This window comes from Heptranchias perlo, chromosome 3 (assembly GCF_035084215.1).
Source record: "Heptranchias perlo isolate sHepPer1 chromosome 3, sHepPer1.hap1, whole genome shotgun sequence".
NCBI lineage: Eukaryota > Metazoa > Chordata > Chondrichthyes > Hexanchiformes > Hexanchidae > Heptranchias > Heptranchias perlo.
In genome coordinates, this window is record NC_090327.1 from 49,063,377 (window position 1) to 49,085,045 (window position 21,669).

Genomic DNA, 21,669 nt, shown 5'->3' on the forward strand with positions numbered 1-21,669 from the left:
TTTGGGTGTTCTGATGCCTAGATATTTAACAATCTTGCCTTTATCAGTATTATACACCATGCGTGCAGATTAATGAACCATGGCAAGCATACATATAAACTCCTTAGCTCAGAGAGGTCATTCTACACGAGGCTGCAGTCACTGATGTACTATTTTCAGGAAAGAGGAGCTGATGGAGAGACAACATTTAGGCATTATCTTAAACAATATACTTACTAATGTAAAATTATTATAATTGAAGTTCATAGATACCTGAGGAAACCCTGAGATACATTCATCCGGACAAATACATACTCAACCAGGCAACAGTACAGTGTGCCATCTATAAATCCTGATCCAAGTGGAACACTTCTTGAAAAATGAAAGCTTCAGTGATAACTCACTTCTGTATTCTTCATCATTTAACTGTATATATATTAATGCAGTAGTGGATGTAATGACATCTAGCCAACAATGTTTCTATAGAGATGCTAGAACAATATCTTAACATTCGTTCAGGAGTTCAAGAGACAAAAGGAGAATACTACCTACTTTAATTTTTAAAAAATTAACTTCCAACAATTTACTCAGAAGCAAAACCCTCTGTCAGGTATTCTGAACTGTCTATTGCTGGCTTGAGGAAAAATCCAATTTGTAACCAGTGTTCCTTTAACCACCATAGGGACACAATTGCTGCTTGTCTTTGTACTGTATTTCGAATAGAATGACAAAATTGTGCCCAATTTATGTTCTATAGATGTGCTTTAAAATGTTCCGGGGAATCATGGCTCATGAAACAATAATAGGTTTCACTCAAAATTCAGTAGAAAGCTACATAGCATAACCCTGGAGAACAAATTAGTAAAATAATGTTGTCATAGTAGGAATTCACTCCATGAAGGGGAAACATTGGAGTCCCTTGGTAATGAGCTTAAGCAATACCGCAAGATGGACCACTCAGCAAAGTACTGAGTTTGTAAGTAAGCAACTGAAATCTAACATTTTTAAATGATGTAAGGAGTCTCCTTTAATTGAATTTAGAAACAGCAATTATGTTCCAGATAATATAGACTCCCAACATCAAGCGTACCAGAACTACAGTACAAATGTTGTGTTGGGTATAAATATTAATCAAAAATTTAAGAAGCTGAAAAATATTCTGGCAAATAGGGTCACAAAAATAATTTACTACAGGTCTGTACACTAAGAACATGAACGGCATGCAACATCATTCAACAGTGTTGGCCAGATGCAGCACAGCTTACATGATCCACTAATGTATAAAAGTGCATAGTTCCTTAACAACCAGATTATTGCAAGGTGAAATTAAAGTGCAGCTTAAATTAAAGTGCACTCAGAAATAAGTCAATGTTCCAGGGTCATAATTAGACTGGGTACCATATTTCCTTGGTATTTGTCTATATATCCCCCTGTAAATCCATGAGCTAAATAACATCAAGGAAAGTAAGGAAACAGTCAAATCATATTCTATTAAATACACAGGACTTACTCTTGGTTCAGACTGACTTAATTAAACTATATGTTCTACTTTTACAAAAGTAATATCAATGAATATCAATCTTTACAATCAAATTTCTTGCATCTGTCATCCACTTTGCGACCATTAATTTGTCTGTCAATTCTTTTCTTCATTGGTTAAATGTCTTTCCATTTTCTATTCTTGTTATTCAGCAATAATATGAAAAAAACTTCTCTCCACAATTCTGTCAGGAAAAAAGCTATGCAATCACACTCCAACATAAATAATTCTGCAAGATTCAGCCCTCACATCATTTCCTCAACCACCCAATGATATCTCGAAAAATAAAATTTAACACAAAGAGATCAAAAATTCAAACTTAACCATAAACTTGACTCTATCAACTTCCCTCTTTGTTCCACAAGTACAAGACACACCTTACCAGGTGTCCAAACATCCTGGTCTCCAGTTACACATTTGCCACCAGGCACCCTATCGCCCAGGCAAACAACTGGGCAAAACTTAGATTAACTTTGTCCATCAGAGCCACTGCAGCTTTCTTTAATGGCGGAATTCCCAACAGCCGTTGCATGGCCATCCATCCCACTCCCCCTACTAGCAGGAGGCTGTCTGCTGGAGTTTGCCTCTGCTTCCTTATTAAAGCAATTCCCTCTTCCCAACCACCCAAGTGTTTGCAGGAATCAGCGGACTAGAGTTTGCTTGTCTGCCCCTTGACTCTGCCATTCAAGACTACAATGGAAATTTTAATTTCAGAGAACCTTTTGCAATTACATTTTAATTTTTTTTCACAGCGATGGGGGATATAAATTATACTTAAATAGCTACTTCTCTAACTCTCTCTCCTCCTTTAAGAAGCTCCTTACAAGCTACCTCTTTGACCAAGCTTTTGATCACCTGTCCTAATATTTCCATAAGCGGCTCCATGTCAAATTTTGTTTGATGTCACTCCTGTGAAGCGCCTTGGGACATTTTACAACGTTAAAGGCGCTATATAAATGCAAGCTGTTGTTATTGTTATTGTTAAATGGTGCTTTCTAATTGCGTAGATACCTCAACTAAAAACTTAAAGAATGTAAGAAAGCAGTTCACTCTTCGGATTCCCTAGCATGTAACAAAATCATGAGTAGAGATTACAAATGTCTTATTTATTTTCCCAGGTACAGGTTCCTCAGTTCTACCAACCTATATCTCCGAAGGACTCAGCTGGGTTAAGGTAAATTTTTTCTGAGAACATTTGGCAAATTGCTCCAATGATTTTAAATGTGTTTACTGTTGGGGAACAAGCTTCCCATCTTCATAAATGTTTTTCATAAAATGCGAAGTACTTCTGTGACTCACAGTACTGCTATGATATGGACTTGTATATCACTGTAACACATAAATCTATGGGGTTGATTTTCAACTTGCCACCCAGGTGTAAAACTGGCGTTGTGGATCAGCCGCCTGCGATAAAAACTGCCAGATTTTATTGCCATGGAAACGAAAATCTGTATCTTCTATAACAGGCAGTCAATCCACTATGTCAGTTTTATACCCAGGTGACAAGTTCAAAATTGACCCCTCTGTCTTGTGCATATTTTATACGTGGATTTTAGTTGTGCTACCTTAAATACAGCTGATTGATTTGTGACTGTGTCCTAGTTGTGACTAGATACTTTTAAAGAGGTTCTGGAACTTTTAAAACTCTTAAGCGAAGATGCATTGACAAGGAGCTTGATGTTACAGGCATCATCCCCCCACCAACGTGCACTTTATTTTTAATTAAAAGATTAATCTGCTCAAGGATTAACTGTTTTCTAAAAGCCACCTATTTATTAAAGATGTTAATTAAACCTGTTTATCCTTCTTGTTAATCGTTCAATAGAATCAGTTTTTTTCTGGCAATCTATAGAGATTACCAGTTGCTGCTGGTTGTTCAGTCAAACAGAGTTTTAAGATCTGGTTTGTTTCAGTCTTTCCTTATGTGCTCCCCCAACGCCCACATAGTATTGAGTTAGACACAAGACAAAGATCTGCAAACATAGCACATGCCCATCCCTTAATAACTATAACATTTCCTGATATCCTATATCTTCTGATGCAACATGTATGGTTTAAGGTTTATTCACTAACATAGAAACCGTATCAAACAGCCTCTCTATAACATGCTCTATGCATGAAACACACCTTTATTTGACCATTTTCATATTATATAGAACACCACATAAAACAATCATAAGTAGAAAATAAGACCATCTTACCAAGGGGTTGTCCTGCAACTATTCTGGAATTTTCCCCCGCCACCGCTGCACGTGCATTCCTTTCACTCATGTATTGTACAAATGCATATCCTTTGTGCACAGAGCAGCCGACTATCTTTCCGTATTTGGCAAAAATAGCTTCTATATCAGCTTTTTTCACAATGGCTGTATTGAGATTGCCAATGAAGACTCTGGAGTTGATAGATCTGAGATCATTCTTATTGGTAACATTGCTGGTCTGTGTTTTGCCAGTCATTGTAGATTATCTTCACCTAAGAGAGAAGAAAGAATTCAACATCTAAAAATTATGGTAGCTGCTCAGTAGTGATAATGAACTTTAAATCAAAGTCTCAAGGACTTGGAGCCCTTGTGGACCAAACACCATTCCTCCTATTTAGGTCCTAAGGGCTCTTTCAACTTGCTGCTTAAGGCGCTTCTCTGAACATTCATTATTTTCCAAAGCAACTCCAAACTACTCATTCAGTTAGTAAATTAGTGCTATGCAAATTAGACACAACCGGGATTTTAACTTTCATATTGATTGGGATAAGCAGACAAGCTCTTGTCAGAAAGGTAGCGAATTTCTTGAGTGTGATAGGGACAGCTTTCTGCAACAATATGTCCTAGAACCAACAAGGGGGCAGGTTATAATAGATTTAATAATGAGTAATGAGCCAGATTTAGTTAACAGCGTAATGGTGCGATCACAATATGATCGAGTTCAACGTTGTGTTTGAAAGAGAGAAACCCGTATCAGCTACTAAGGTTCTAAATTTAGGTAAGGCCAATTTCAACGGGATCAGAGAGATGTCCACAGTAAACTGGGCAAATCTGTTAATGGGTAAAATGACAGAAGATCAGTGGGAGGTGTTCAAAAAAGAATTTAACATGATACAGAGTTCCACTTGCCAAAAAACAAGCCATGGACAACAAAAGAGGTAAGGGACAACATAAAACTAAAATAAAGCATACAAAAATGCAAAAAATAGCACAGATCCTGGCGACTGGGAGAGATACAAAGAACAGCAAAGAGTGACAAAACAGATAGTAAGAGCTACACAAAGGGAGCGTGAAAAGAAACTTGCAAGGAATATCAAAATCAACACAAAAAAGTTTTACAATTATATCAGAAAAAGAGGGTGGTCAAGAGCAATGTGGGCTCTTTAAAAACTGATAATGCTGATATTGTAAATTAAAATAAGGAAATGGCGGACATGTTAAATAATTACTTTGCGTCAGTATTTACAGTAGAGGAAGAGGGCAGCATGCCAGATGCCCCAAGGAAACTAATATTGAATCAGGTACAGGGACTCACCATAATTAACGTAAGCAAATTAACAGTAATGAAGAAAATAATGGCACTAAAGAGTGACAAATCCCCAGGATCAGATGGTTTCCATCCCAGGGTTTTAAAGGAAGTAGGTGAGAACATTGCAGAAGCCCTAACTATAATCTTCCAAGGTTGCCTTGATTCAGGAACCGTTCCTTTAGATTGGAAAATTGCACGTTGCTTTGCTATTTAAGAAAGGTAAGAGAGGGAAACCAAGGAATTATAGACCAGTTAGCCTAATGTCTGTTGTCGCAAAATTACTAGGGGTAAATTTTAACCGGGAGCCGGGAAGAGGGCGGGGGTGGGGGAATTCCTGACAGGAAACCCCGAAGTACAGGTTTCCTGGACATCCTTATGATTTTGACGTAAGGACGTCTTTCATTTTTTTTTGTAGGTTTCCCACCCGACAAACCAGCCAGATTGACAGGCTGGCCATCAGTCGTACGGGAGAACAGCCAGGTAGCAGATTTCAGCAAGTAAGTCTTAGATTGGGAGCGGGGGGCATTGGTTGGTCATCGGGGCAGCGGGGGCAAGGTCGGGGTTATTGAGGGGGTCGGTCATCGGGGGAGTTGAGGTCGGGGGCATCGGGGGGGGTTGGTCATCGGGGGGAGTCACTGCGTGGGGCTGGGAGTCATCAGAGGGGGTTGGGGGTCATCGGGGGATCGGTCATCGGGGGGAGTCACTGCGTGGGGCTGGGAGTCATCAGAGGGGGTTGGGGGTCATCAGGGGATCGGTCATCATGAAGAGTCATCGGGGTCAGGGGTCGTCGGTGGGTCGGTCATAGAGGGTTGATCATCGGGGGGATGTCATCAGGGTCGGGGGTCATTGGGGGTTGGGTTGTCAGGGGTCTTCGGGGAGTCATTGGGGTCTGGGGTCAATGGGGGTCGGGTCACCGAGGGAGTCATCGGGGTCGGGGGTCATCGGGGGAGGGGCGATCGCGTGTGTGGGAACACGGCAGGTAGGCTTGTTGTGCCTGGAGAATGCACACCTACTCCTCCACAAGCAGTGCAATAAAGGCACTTACCTGCTGATCCGGGCCTTCTCGCCTCCACTTACATGGCGTGAAGCAGAAGGATCGGGAATCCCGACCCCCAGGAGTTAAAAATAAAAAAGCTGTCTAAATGGAAGCCCGCAGCCTCCTTAAAAGCTTTCACTGATCAACCTGCCTCCTGAGAGCGGGTTGGTCGCCTGCCCCTTGACCCGCCTCCGTTAAAACCGGAACTGGGTGGGTTGGAGGTGGGTCGGGGTTGGGTTTTAGTGTTATTTTTACAATTTTTACCTTCCCACGCACCCCCAACCCACCCGCTTGTGGGGTTAAAATTTAACCCCTAGAGTCTATAATTGAGGATAGAGTGACTGAACACCTTGAAAATTTTCATCTGATCAGAGAGAGCCAGCATGGATTTGTAAAGGGTAGGTCATGCCTGATGAAGCTGATTGCATTTTTTGAAGAGGTGACTATAGTAGTGGACAGGGCAATGTCTATGGATGTTGTTTATATGGACTTCCAGAAGGCATTCGATAAAGTCCCTCTTAAGAGACTGTTAGCTAAAGTCGAAGCTCATGGAATTGAGGTCAAATTATTGACCTGATTAGGAAATTGGCTGAGCGGCAGGAGACAGAGAGTAGGGTTAATGGGCAGGTACTCAAATTGGCAGGATGTGACTAGTGGTGTCCCACAGGGATCTGTGTTGGGGCCTCAAATATTCATTGTATTTATTAACGACTTAGATAACGGGATAGAGAGCCACATATCCAAGTTTGCCGATGACACAATTATAGGCAGCATTGTAAGCAGTGTAGATGAAAGCATAAAATTACAGAGCGATATTAACAGATTAAGTGAATGGGCAAAATTGTCGCAAATGGATTTCAATGTAAGCAAATGTGAGGTCATCCACTTTGGTCCTAAAAAGGATAGATCAGAGTACTGTCTAAATAGTGAAAAGCTCGAAACAGTGGAGGTCCAAAGAGACTGAGGGATCCATGTACATAGATCATAAAATGTTAACAAAGACCAGACATGTATCTTTTGGATCTAAAAAAAAGTGTTTAGCATCCACCTAATATTCCATCCACTGGCGTAAGTTCTCCATTAATGCGCTATGATTTTTTCCCCACAAAAACAGGCTACAAGTAGTATGCTTGAAAGAATCATTAAGAATTAAAGGATTATTGGATCTGATAAATTGAAAACAACAATTATTCTGGAAATATCCTGAGGCAGGTAGCTGTACTGTAAGGCTGCATCCCATTGGTCTATAGATGAAGCACTGCTTCAAGATACCAATGGTATGTTTGATAATTTTGGCAGGAAGTTTGTTGCACCTGCACTCTGCTTATGTTCATGATTGGCACATGGTGTCATGAGTGGCATATAGGGCAGCATTGATCTCCCAGGAGCTATCCTTCCACCCTGACAAGCTATTGCACCTTGTCCAGAACAGCAGAACCAGAGGACGCAGCCTGCGCTTGAAGTGGGGGGGTACATTCAAAACTAATCTCAGAAACACTATTTCAATGAGCAAGTGGTCAATCTATGGAACAGGCCCCCTCGGGAGACAATGGAAGCATTAGTGTTGATTAATTCAAATGCAAATTAGATAGGTTTCTTTCAGAAAATAACATTTTGTGTAATTTGAGGCATGAAATGTGGTAGTGTAGCACACTTAGGAAGAAAAGGTGACTTTGGACCTGTGGTTTCCAAAGCTCTCCACCACTGGGGTTTTCCTCGTGTCATTTCTGGGTCTGTTGTAGATTAATTGACAGATTGATTGCTATTATTGGTCAACAGTTCCATTATCGTTGTATCATGCAACTACCAGGATGATAGAAGGAGAACTGGATGACATAAGAACATAAGAACATAAGAAATTGGAGCAGGAGTAGGCCAATCAGCCCCTCGAGCCTGCTCCGCCATTCAATAAGATCATGGCTGATCTGATCCCAACCACAAATCTAAAGAACACAAGAAGTCGGAGCAGGACCCGGCCACACAGCCCCTGGGCCCTCTCCGCCACCCACAGGGCATTGACCGATCCGAACTCAGCTTCATGTCCAATTTCCTGCCCGCTCCCCATAACCCCTAATTCCCTTTACTTCTAGGAAACTGTCTATTTCTGTTTTAAATTTATCTAATGATGTAGCTTCCACAGCTTCCTGGGGCAGCAAATTCCACAGACCTACCACCCTCTGAGTGAAGAAGTTTCTCCTCATCTCAGTTTTGAAAGAGCAGCCCCTTATTCTAAGATTATGCCCCCTAGTTCTAGTTTCACCCATCTTTGGGAACATCCTTACTGCATCCACCCGATCAAGACCCTTCACAATCTTATATGTTTCAATAAGATCGCCTCTCATTCTTCTGAACTCCAATGAGTATAGTCCCAATCTACTCAATGGACCTTAGTCTTTTTTTGTCTAGCAAATACTATATTCCTATGATCCTTCATTCACCTACAAATAAGGGCCATACAGATGATTGTGTTAAAAAGGCATTGTGAGAGCTCCTGGAGAAGTAGGCATTGGCATTGACCCACATAATTTTGTGCTGCTGGTCGCATTTCATGTCCACACTGAGATAAGAAAAATTCCTTTTCAGATCGTATAGGGCACAGCAATACGTGTAGGAGCCTGAATTGCAACGTGGGTGCATTAAATGACTCTCTAAACTTTGGAATAGCCAGCAGTTCTGTAGAATTGTGTTGCCCTCTCAAACACTGGATGTTGACCTCCTTGATATATCTGCGAACATCAAACTGAATGTAACCAGTGTTGGCCTGGAAGGAGCCTGACTTTGATAGCTGCTGGCGTGCTATACAGATCTTACAAGTTGTGCAGAGGTCTCCCTGAAGGAGTTTGTACAGATCAGTCACTGTCTCCTTAGACCCTTCTCTACTGTCATTAATCAGGTAGCTGTATAGTGGAGCAGTACAAATTGACAGTAGATCATATGCAGCACTTGACATTGCAAGCAGCTCTTTCCTGCTCTTTCTCTTCTGCCAAGTCCAGTTCCAGTGGAGCACTGATTACAGTTTCCATAGTGGCCAAAAATCTATAATGTTAAATCTACTTTTAAAGAAAAACTCCACTTTTCTCCCTGCAGCCTCTCCAGTGGTGCCTGCTTCATTTGTGCATGATGAACATATCACACCGGCATTGCATTCCTACAGCAGTACAGTCATAGACTCATACAGCACAGAAGGAGGCTATTTGGCCCATCGTGTCTGTGCCGGCTCTTTGAAAGAGCTATCCAAATAGTCCCATTCCCCCGCTCTTTGCCCATAGCTCTGCAAATTTCTCCTTTTCAAATATATATCCAATTCTCTTTAGTAAGTTACTACTGAATCTGCTTACACCACCTTTTCAGGTAGTACTTTCCAGATATGGGATAAAAAGTGCCCAATCTGCTATACTAAATGCCATTTCACATGAACAGTGCATAAGAACGCTTGCACTAATTATTCTTACAGCAATTTTGTTAATATTGTGAACTGGGCAGCAAGCAAATGCTGACATTGCTAGCCAGTGTTGCTCAATTACCATCAACATAAAGTTTTATGCTAACATTGCAAAAATTAGAAAAAGAAAACATGAAGGCATAGATAAACAAAAAGCTGGAGTTGAAATAAAATGACTGAGACAGAAAAATAAAAGGGAAGGGAACAAATAGATGAACAAGAAATAAGCCTAGCACTTAGGCCAGAGGTCAAAGGTCATCAATTTGGTTCACTGTATTAAGCATTGCAAGATATTAAAGCTGTTTTTCTACTTTGCCAGACCAGAATACAGAGATGAATGAGTTTAGAGAAGTTGGTATACAAAGCTATATCCATAAAACTCAACATGATCAACAGTAAAATTTGCCATTTTGCAATTTGACAGAAGTCATAGAATATGTGTATACATATTGAACAACCCAAATCCCAACCTGACAACTCTAGTAATGTCACAGTGATTTGATGCATTCACAAGAACCAGAGTCTTTTTTTTTGCAACTTGCCACCTGAGTATGTACGATTATTAAAATACTGATTCTAGTTCTGTGACTTTCCCTGGAATTCATTTCAATGAAAATATTTATTCAAAGCTCTACTTCCAGCTGCCTCATCCCCAAATGGTTTCCAGAAGCTTTAAGAGTGTAGTAGGTGCATTGATCAATCTGTATATTAATAACTTAGTCAGAAACAAGCTTTAAACTTTCATGACTGACTGCTTTCATCTATTCTTCCTAAAGCATTTCAGTTTACATACACTCCATACTAGTACTTTTTCCTTTAATATTTACAGCAATTTTTTTTTTCGGTCAGACATGTATCCGACACAAATGGAAACCCATGACCGTGCTTGTGAATCGCCAAAGATATCCAGAAATGTAAGCCCTGACTTTAACCCCCCACCCCCGTGCACAACGCGAACAGGGCGTACAAGAGGTTAAAATTAGGGCAGTGTACTACTCACCTTCTTTGCACGCACAAGCGCTCTGCGCCACTTTAACAGATGCATTTCAGGCAGCGTGTGAGACTCTCACCGCAGGCAGGCGAGGGCCTCACAAATATGCAAAAGTTGGGGTCTTATTTTTTTTTTATTCGTTCACGGGATGTGGGCATCGCTGGCAAGGCCGGCATTTATTGCCCATCCCTAAGAGGGCAATTAAGAATCAACCACATTGCTGTGGGTCTGGAGTCACATATAGGCCAGACCGGGTAAGGACGGCAGGCTTCCTTCCCTAAAGGACATTAGTGAACCAGATGGGTTTTTATGACAATCCGGTAGTTTCATGGCTATCATTACTGATACTAGTATTTTAATTCCAGATTTTTATTTAATTAATTGAATTTAAATTCGCCAGCCGCCGTGGCGGGATTTGAACTCGTGACTCTGGATTTTAGTCCAGGCCTCTGGATTACTAGCCCAGTAACATAACCACTACGCTACCGTACCCACTTATGACATCAATAGGACTCCAAAGTGAATTTTATCTGCAGCTGTACGTCTGGCACCCAGTGCCGCCTTGCCAGGGAAACCTGGCGCCAAGCAGGAGCAGGCCCAGAAGAGGGCAGAGAAGGTTAGATTTTTTACTTTTGTTAGGTTTCCATGTAGGCCAGGAGGAGCAGGAGTGCTCCTCCAGGTCCCAAAAGAAAACCTTGTGTCTCCCCTGCCCCTAGCGTTCGCCACCTCCGCACCCCCCCCCAACCTTGATTGTCTCCAGAACATTCCAACATACTTACCTATTCCTGCTGGTCAAAATCCCTCTTCCACTGCTGGCCAGATAGTGACTCCAGCTGGGATTGAGTGGAAGCCTCATTTAAAAAATAGAAATGAGGCGTGGGAAGTAAAATGGTCCTGCTGCCCCAAGTTAGCATTTGGGCTGTAGAAATTCTGATTGCCCAATGTGGAGTGCACACTTTCTCCCATAGGGACACATTCCATTTAACTAAATTCATTCACCTTAAGTGAAGATCAGCAAGTGCCAGGGATTAGTGACCCCACATGCATGCAGGGATACTGCTGGAGTTTAACCAGCTGAAACTTGCACAGAGTCCTGATAAGCTTCCTGTCGCTAAGACCACCCTACTCATTAGAACATTAGTTTGAGATGTCCCAGCATCATCACCAATCATCCCAGGACTGATTTCAAAACTTTAATTAAGGAAAGATCTCCTCTCCCCAAAAATAGGCGTTGTGAAAAAAGCAGATAGAGTGTATGCCATCTTTGGTACGTAGCATTATGAACCTTTTAGGTTTTTCAGAAGCACTATGGTAGTGTAGTGGTTATGTCATTGGACTAGCCTGGATTAATAATCCAGATAAACCCAAGTTCAAATCCCATGATGGCAGTTTGAGAATTTGAACTCAGATTTTTTTTTAAATGGAAATAAAAAGTTGGCACCAATAGAGTGACCATGAAACTGTCGGATTGTTGTAAAAACCCAGCAGGTTCACTCATGCCCTTTAGGGAAGGAAACCTGCCATCCTTACCCAGTCTGGCCTGTGTGTGACTTCAGTCCCACACCAGTGTTTCAAGGAGAAGGCCCACCACCACCTTCTCAGGGCCACAAGGGATAGGCAGAAAAATGCTGACCTTGTCAATGATGCCCACATCCTGAGAATGAATTTAAAAAAACATCAGCCTGCCTGATAACACCCCAATGTGATGGCAATGCCCCTTAAATGTAAGTATCATGTAAAATGAAAGATTTGGGCAATTTGAAGATAATGCAGAAATTCTATATACTAAAGATAATTTGTGGATATTTCAATAATAGACATAAATGAGTATTAAATATAATTATAAATACTGATCAAAAGTACTAAATTAGACTGAATATATATGTAGATATAATGCAATTATAGTATACACTAGACCCCTGCATAGTGACAGTATAGACCTATCATTTTATTGCAAATTGGATAAATACTGTGAAAAGCTGTGATATACAGTATTTCTTACTATATTTGGGGAAGGAGTAATAGTAAATCAGGCATAAATTGATCCATATACTTCAAGAGGTCTCAGATGAAAGTATGAATATATTTTAGAAGGTAGCAACTTGATGATGTAGCACAATATATTAGTGTAGGGACATAAGTCTAGAAATTGCTGTTGGCGTGCTATTCAGATGTTAACTGTGGGTTACTAAGTATACGGAAGCCTACTGGTTTATTCACAGTTTTGATGTTTTCAGTCTGTTGGCAAAATCTCATACACAGTGGTCTAGCCAATCAAAAGAGAGAAGCACTAATTGTTTTAATCAGATGTGAACTGCAATTAGGAAGCAATTAAACACCTGAAATAATAGAGAGGTAAAGCCAAATGTTTATTCAGCAGAATTGCTGTAGAATTGGACATTACAGAGTGAGTGATGATAGTGTTACAGGAAAGGGATTGCAAGATCCACTGCAAGGACTTATGGAGAAGGGACACACAATTTATGGGACAGATGACCACCTGCCTTCCTCCAGTAGTGCCTGCTGCATGGGAGGAGGTGGTTGAAAGCAGGCAGCACTAGTCAGCCACCATAGTCCTGGATATGCCAGAGTCTCATACAGGACCCTCGTAATGCACAGTCCAAGGAGGCTGAGGGCCATCAAAATCCCAATGGGATGTCGGTGAAACCTTGCAGCTGCCGAAACAATTACGCCTTCTGCTAGGGAATCACTTGGAAGAAATGGTAAGTTAGGTACCATGCATCTGAAACAATACACAAACGGACAATGGTCAGTACTTAGCTAATTCAAGCCGCCAACATTCGCACACTACATAACAGTGAAAATTGATGCCGTACATTTGATTTGAATATTGTGCTGAGAATATTTTTTTGTCATTGATTACAATATAGAACCTCAGTGTAAAATGGTCAATTTGCAGATGACATAATAGTATGTTGGACAATGGAATTAAAGGGATCAGCTCAAAAATTGCAGAAAGAGTTGGACAAAATATATATGTAGGCAGAACACAGGCAAGTGCAGTGAAGTGCAAAGTACTGCACACATGAAGGAATGGACAGCACCCAATGTTGTTTAACTATTATGGGATCAAACTGAAAGAGACCGAGGAACCTTGGTAGAATCGGCCTAGAAATTCGATGGCACTGCACCCGTTTTTCACGTGCTAAACGGGCACCTATACCTCCAATATGGCAAGCAGGAAGGGCATTCTCATTATGAATCAGAAGTGTGTCGCCCAGCTTATTGGTGTAGGCAGAAAAATAGGTGTCCATGTCCCCGCCACCACCCCCCCCCACCCCCCCAATCAGAATTTGGGCTGCTGCTTACACAGGACAGAAACCCAGCAGATCTGGGTTACATCGAGTTACATCGAAACTACAGCACAGAAAAAAGCCAATTCGCCCAACTTGGTTTATGCTGGCGTTTATTCTCCACACGTGCCTCCTCCCTACTTCATCGAACCCTATCAACATACCCTTCTATTCCTTTCCCTTCATATGCTTATCTAACTTTCCCTTAAATGCATCTATGCTAATTGCCTCAACTACTCCTTGTGATAGCACGTTCCACATACTTACCACTGTTTGGGTAAAGAAGTTGTTTTGCTGCAAATTCATGGCACCCTGTAGGCAATCCGCCCGACTTTCTCTCTCTCTTTCCCCTAGGAATTTTGGCCCTTTGGGCTTTTTGGCCTGGAAAGGAGGCATCTAAAAGATGATCTTATAGAGGTATATACATAGTTAATGGAATGAAAAAGGTAAATCTAGAATATTACTTTAAATTAAATTCTGAGAGTAGGAAAAAGGGATACAAGGTCAATTTTGGATGGATATCAGGCAATACTTCCTCTGAGCCTTCTTCCACTATTTTACAGAAACGGCTGAGTGCACTGGATACAACAAGGGCTATGGGCCCCGAAAACATCCCGGATGTAGTGCTGAAGACTTGTGCTCCAGAACTAGCTGCGCCTCTACCCAAGCTGTTCCAGTACAGCTACAACACTGGCATCTACCCGACAATGTGGAAAATAGCCCAGGTATGTCCTATCCACAAAAAGCAGGACAAATCCAATCCAGCCAATAACCGCCCCATCAGTCTACTCTCAATCATCAGCAAAGTGATGGAAGGTGTCGTCGACAGTGCTATCAAGCGGCACTTACTCACCAATAACCTCACCGATGCTTAGTTTGGAGTCCACCAGGACCACTCGCCTCCAGACCTCAGAACAGCCTTGGTCCAAACATGGACAAAAGAGCTGAATTCCAGAGGTGAGGTGAGAATGACTGCCCTTGACATCAAGGCAGCATTTGACTGAGTGTGGCACCAAGGAGCCAATGGGAATCAGGGGGAAAACTCTCCAGTGGCTGGAGTCATACCGAGCACAAAGGAAGATGGTAGTGGTTGTTGGAGGCCAATCATCTCAGCCCCAGGACATTGCTGCAGGAGTTCCTCAGGGCAGTGTCCTAGGCCCAACCATCTTCAGCTGCTTCATCAATGACCTTCCCTCCATCATAAGGTCAGAAATGGGGATGTTCGCTGTCGATTGTACAGTGTTCAGTTGCATTCGCAACCCCTCAGATAATGAAGCAGTCTGTGCCTGCATGCAGCAAGACCTGGACAGCATCCAGGCTTGGGCTGATAAGTGGCAAGTAACATTCACGCCCCACAAATGCCAGACAATGACCATCTCCAACAAGAGAGAGTCCAACCACCTTCCCTTGACATTCAACGGCATTACCATCACCGAATTCCCCCCCGTAAACATCCTGGGGGTCACCATTGACCAGAAACTTAGCTGGACCAGCCACATAAATACTGTGGCTACAAGAGCAGGTCAGAGGCTGGGTATTCTGCGGCGAGTGATTCACCTCCTGACTCCCCAAAGCCTTTCCACCATCTACAAAGCACAAGTTAGGATTGTGATGGAATACTCTCCACTTGCCTGGATGAGTGCAGCTCCAACAACACTCAAGAAGCTCGACACCATCCAGGGCAAAGCAGCCTGCTTGATTGGCACCCCATCCACCACCCTAAACATTCACTCCCTTCACCACCGACGCACTGTGGCTGCAGTGTGTACCATTCCATGGGATGCACTGCAGCAACTCATCAAGGCTTCTTCGACAGCACCTCCCAAACCCGCGACCTCTACCACCTAGAAGGACAAGAGCAGTAGGCACATGGGAACAACACTAGCTGCACGTTCCCCACCAAGTCACACACCATCCCGACTTGGAAATATATCGCCATTCCTTCATCTTTGCTGGATCAAAATCCTGGAACTCCCTACCTAACAGCACTGTGGGAGAACCTTCACCACATGGACTGCAGCGGTTCAAGAAGGCGGCTCACCACCACCTTCTCAAGGGCAATTAGGGATGGGCAATAAATGCTGGCCTCGCCAGCGATGCCCACATCCCATGAACGAATAATTTAAAAAGTTTTACAGAAAACATACAGAAAGCATATTGATTGTTGGGAGACCATCTCCCCAAGTGTTTAGAGGCTAAACTATCAACAAAATTATACAATCTTGTGTCAGAATTAAATTGTTGAATTGGAGTGCCATCCCCTACCACAGGAACAGTTTTGAGGAAGCTGTCTTTTTGTGAATGTCTAGCACTCTTGTGATTGAAAAGACTCAGGAGATCAGTGGCAACCCCACAGAATTTCAGAGCCGCAGTAATAATGTTGCATGCACAATCAGCTAGTTTGGATGTAAGTTAGCTGTAGAGAAAAAATATTCTCTCACCAGAGTTCCACAGTCACAGGTTATTATCCTGGAGCAGCAATTTAATTATACAGCCTGCAGAAAATACGTTGCCCTAATCTTAGTTTTAAGACCAAGGAATGAACCATGCTATATATCAAGACTTATATATCAAAATTCTCCCTTTCCTGTCTCCTATGGTGGGAGAAACAACTTTGCTCTCCTTAACATTACACAGGACATGAAGCAACATATAATCAAACTTAAACATAGGTCCAAGTGTGAAACCACTTTTTTTGCTTGCCATTTTTCTGCTCTCCCTTCCTCTCATTGCTGCGTACGGAGTGTCAAATCCCTTCAGTACTTTGTCCAACTATCCAAGTATTTGAGAATGAGTGTTGGCAGGCTTTTCAACTACAGCAGGCATCACAGCCAACCTGAACTTGTCTTCATCGAAACATATAAAATTCTAACAGGACTAGACAGACTAGATGCAGGGAGGATGTTCCCGATGGATGGGGAATCCATAACCGGGGTCACAGTCTCAGGATACGGGGTATGCCATTTAGAACCGAGATGAGGAGAAATTTCTTCACTCAGAGGGTGGTGAACCTGTGGAATTCTCTACCACAGAAGGCAGTGGAGGCCAAGTCATTAAATATATTCAAGAAGGAGATAGATATATTTCTTAATGATAAAGGGATCAAGGGATATGGGGAAAAAGCAGGAACAGGGTACTGAGTTAGACGATCAGTCATGATCATTTTGAATGGTGGAGCAGGCCCAAAGGGCCGAATGGCCTACTCTTGCTCCTATTTTCTATGAATCAACTGATGCCCTCCAATATGTACTTCCAGTATTGATCACAGGAATGGGAACAGTCATTGATTTCCTGTTCCTAGACCAGGGGCGGTAAGGCTAATTCTATATTCCTGCCAATACCCCAACTGTGATCATCTAACTCAGCACAGACCTAAGATCAAAATTGGACCCTCCCAATCTGTACAGATCAGCTATCTGAACAAATCTGCTGAGCCATCAGGGAGCCTCCCATTTAAAAAAAATGTACTCCTCTTGAAGGGCCTGATTTGTGTTGAGGTAGAATTCCAAGGACACTGATAGTCCTCTGTGTTATAAATTGGATAGCCAGGTGGTGAAGGATACAATACTAGAGCCTAGTCTTCAGTTGCTTCCAAGCCTTTATTCACAGAGCTCCACATTACACCCACCAGCACACCCTTGATCAGCTCTCTTATAAATGGACACAAGAGAGTTCCCAATTGATACGCACCACCTGAATACAATTAACATTAATTGATATAAATCACATGATACAATTAACACTCTGGTACTTCACACAAGTAGCCAATTTTCATACATGACCTTAGATGTGGCATAGTTTACATCAGAATGACAATTGTTGAATTTTAAATACACTCAACAGGAAGTGCGTTGTTTCTATCAAATTTTCTAAGGTCAGCTTATTAGCATAGCTTCAGGTGTAGGGAGCACACTGGAGCTCATGAATGCAATTGAAATTTAAAAGTATGGTGACAAATAAAGGGGAGTGTCACAATAGTGTATCAAAAATCCTGAATACCTTTCGAGAGAGTTAAAAAGCGTCCCAGCCCACTATCAGGCTTTGCCAAGATGCAAGGGGCAAAGGACAAGGAAGAGCCTGGCAAAAATAGAGGAAAAGAAAACACAAGGCGCAAGCATGAAACTGCAGGCAAGTGACAAAGCAATCCAGCGCCTGACTGACTGCTTGATGGCTGCAGACGTTGAGGTTGTGCTGCATGAGGTGATTGTGAGGACAATGCTTCTCTGTGTTACTCCACAGCATCATCTCCTAGGCCAGCATTGCAGCATGCCACAGTTGACCATTATAGTCACTAAATGTACAAATCCTATGCTGCATGGTAACTAGCTGTCTGCTGCCCTAGATCTCAAGAAGACAGTTCTCTACAGTCAGTGCCAGGTAAGTATTCCAGGGCCTGATATCTTGGTGAGTGAAGACAATGCTGCCTTCTTTCATGAATGCTACTGAAAGTGTGACATACTGTGATTGGGGTGCTTCCAAGAAAGCATCCAACACTCCAGCCGTTCATGTAAATTGGTGATATTATCAGGCCTGATCCAACAGCTTTCTTTAGGAACAGGAGCCTCCAGATGCATTAATCATCCGCCATATGTTAACCTCTGTCTGCAGATGCAGGTGAGGGTCCTGGTGGGTGGGCACAGACAATCTCTTGTGACGCCAGATCTGTGTGACATTCCTCCATTACTGCTTCTCTTCTTCCAAACACATCAATAGCAGGATACCCATTAAAAAAGATTGGTGTTAGTAACAAAGCCAAGGGCAAAAAATAAATAACGTACTAAAACTTGCACGAAGGCACATTGGTTGAAATACACTTACCTCAATATTCCTGCGTCCTTTCCATGACCTCCGCGTACTTATTACTGCCTATCAACCCTGAGCTCCCATGTCACATGGGGTGATTAACGCTTGATGTCCTGCAAGCCAGGATGGCATGAACTGTGGTGCAAGATTGATATGCCCTCAAATTAATATTTAAATGAAGTATCTATCCTAACATTGAAAAATGTTTTCAGTACTTCAACAATAAGAGGGTAGTCAGGGAAGAAATGAGAACCATAAAAGATGCAGATGGGCTGGAAACAGAGAGTAAGCACAATATAGTAAACATTCTGAATGATTACTTCCTCCAAGCATTCACAAGGAAAAATATGAGCAACATGTCCTCCCCAAACGCAGACAACCTAAACAAAATTAATGACTTTGATATATATATCTGAGATGAAAAGTCCTAACAAGTTTAAAAAAAACAAATAAATCTCTAGTGATAGATAGAATTCACCCCAGACTGTTAAGAGAGACTACAAGGCATTGACAATCTGGAAACAGGCTAATGTAGTGCCTATATTCAAAAAGGGTGACAAAACAGACACAGGTAACTACAGATTCATTAATCTTACTTCAATCTTATGTAAAATACCAGGAGTAAACTGGACGGCTATCTGTACAATAATAACCAAATAAACAGCAGTCAACGTAGTTTCAGAAGGGGCAGACCCTGCCTGCTGAAGCTCCTCGACTTCTTTGAAGCAATTATATCCCAAGTGGACTATGTTGTACTGAGACTTCCAAAAGACATTTGATAAAGTTGCACATGAAAGGCTATTAGTCAAGTTCAAAGTTGTGGGGATTGAGGTAAAATACTGGAAACTGATAAAAAAAATTGGCTGAAAGTTTTTATTCAGTTATGTAAAGTCTACTCTGCTTTGTCGAGTTATGTTACATTAGATGTGAGCAGGGTTGGAGGGGGTAAATTCACGGGCAAAGTTGGAACAGCACGTGGTTTCTTGTGATTCCAGCATAGACAGTCGTCTGTTTGGGGCCTCAGCAATAGCAACAACTTGCATTTATATAGCGTCTTTAATGTGGAAAAATGTCCCAAGGCGCTTCATAGAAGGGTATTCAGACAAAAATTGATGCCGAGCCAAAGGAGATATTAGATGGGGTAAAAGAGGTGGGTTTTAAGGAGAGTCTTAAAGAAGAAAGTAGAGGTGGAGAGATTTAGGGAGGGAATTCCAAAGTTTAGGGCCTAGGTGACTGAAGGCACAGCTGCCAATGTTGGGCAAAGGGAGTGGGGGATGCACAAGAGGCCAGAGTTGGAGAAACACGAATTCCTTGGAGGGTTGTAGGGCTGGAGAAGTTTACAGAGATAGAGAGAGGTGAGGTTACAGAGAGATTTGAACACTAGGATGAAAATTTTAAATTGGAAGCATTAGGGGACTGATACCCAATGTGGTTCAATGAGCACAAGGATGATGGGTGAGCAGTAATGGTGTGGGATAGGGGAGTTTTGGATGAGGTAAAATTTATGAAGGGTGGAGAATGGTAGACTGGCCAGGAGGGCATCCCTTGGGGAGGGAGATAGAATCAGTGGCAAAGTTATGGAGTTTGTGATGGGGTCAAAAGATGATGGCTTTTGTCTTCCAAATATTTAGTTGGAGGAAATCGTGTCTCATCCAAGGCTAGATGCCGAACAAGCAGAATGATAGCACAGAGGATGTGGAGGGGATGAGAAAGGTAGTGGAGAGGTAGAGCTGGGTTTGTGAGTGTACATGCGAAACCTGGCCCCATGTCTTCAGATGCTGTCACCAAGGGGCAACATGTAAATGAGGAAGAGGATTTATTTATGGGTCAAGACTCCCTTCAGCCATTTATGAAGTTTGTGGTAGGGAGATCACACTGCTTTTACCAGAAATCACTCCAGCGCAGGTGGTACCCCTGCCTTTATTTGCCTAGACCCACATATGATCCGTAAGTGATTTTTAAATAGGTTGTTACTACACTGCACCATGGGCGATATCTTTGTATTGCAAAGAATGATAACTGCAGTATGTAAACTGATTCAATTCACACATATATATATAAATATATATCATGTGAAGTTTCTTTGCAATATTATATATAAAAACTAAAAACTAATAGCCCCTCTGTGGGGTAAACAAGAGTATGTATCTCTTGATTTGTAGGATCTATCATTGGTCTCACATTGTTATTTTAGTACTGTGTTGTTGCCTTGAAATTTCAATACCTATATTAAGCACTGATTCAATTCCTCTCCCTCTGCACATGGGTCTGTAAGTAATTCAAGGATGTGGGTAGCTTCATTCATTATACATTTTTACTGAGATGTCACTCAGTGTGGCTTGCATCTATTCTGGATAAAGATGTTAAGTGGTATCTTTCTGGGGCCAGAAACTGCAGTGAGAATGAGGCCAACTGGTACTTTTCGTGGTGATTGATTCAATGCTGTCTGTCTGAAAAGGTGGCCATTGGGATCATGTACAAGGTGTAATTTAATTTCTTTCAAGTTGGACAAGCATACTGCACACCTCAACTGAAAACACAAATCAACTTAAAAATTCTTGGCCCATTGAAAATCAATAATACATTTGTTATTTGCACAAGAGCAACATTTCCTATATGTATATTGGAAAAGCTACTTTCCACCCCTTCAGCTGCCTTGACATCAGAAATTCAATTGGAATTGCTAACTTTCCCATGAAACACTATTATTTCTGCCATATAAAGTCAGTGTTTGTTTGACATGCTGTCAATTGTGACAGATTGGTTTCCCACAGCTACATCTGAATGATGCAAAACAGATTTTCGGAGGATAAAAAACATTTGTTGTTGGAAACATTGCATGCAAATATGATATGATGCAGTATAACATTCCTGCTTCCCTCTCCCCCATCACTGACAGCCTGCTTCAGTCTAGTTAAGCACCTGGTGGATACCTCTCATTCAGACAACTGGTTTATGAGCTGAGTAACTCACTGCAGGTATGACTACATGCTGGCCTTTAAATATCCAGCATATTAATGAAACTGAATTTGAGCCTTGTTACTGACGGGTATA

General features: G+C 41.9%; 1 protein-coding gene across 7 annotated transcripts in view; it reads right to left on the reverse strand.

Annotated features, from left to right (window-relative positions):
- LOC137313599 (RNA-binding Raly-like protein) overlaps positions 1–21,669 on the reverse strand; it is a 669,041-nt gene that overhangs the window by 357,872 nt on the left and 289,500 nt on the right. For all 7 annotated transcript variants that reach the window (XM_067979539.1, XM_067979538.1, XM_067979543.1 and 4 more), the window contains one exon: positions 3,721–3,992. In XM_067979539.1, the coding sequence (XP_067835640.1) occupies positions 3,721–3,976 (256 nt within the window). In that variant the 5' untranslated portion in view covers positions 3,977–3,992. The remainder of the gene's footprint in view (positions 1–3,720; positions 3,993–21,669) is intronic.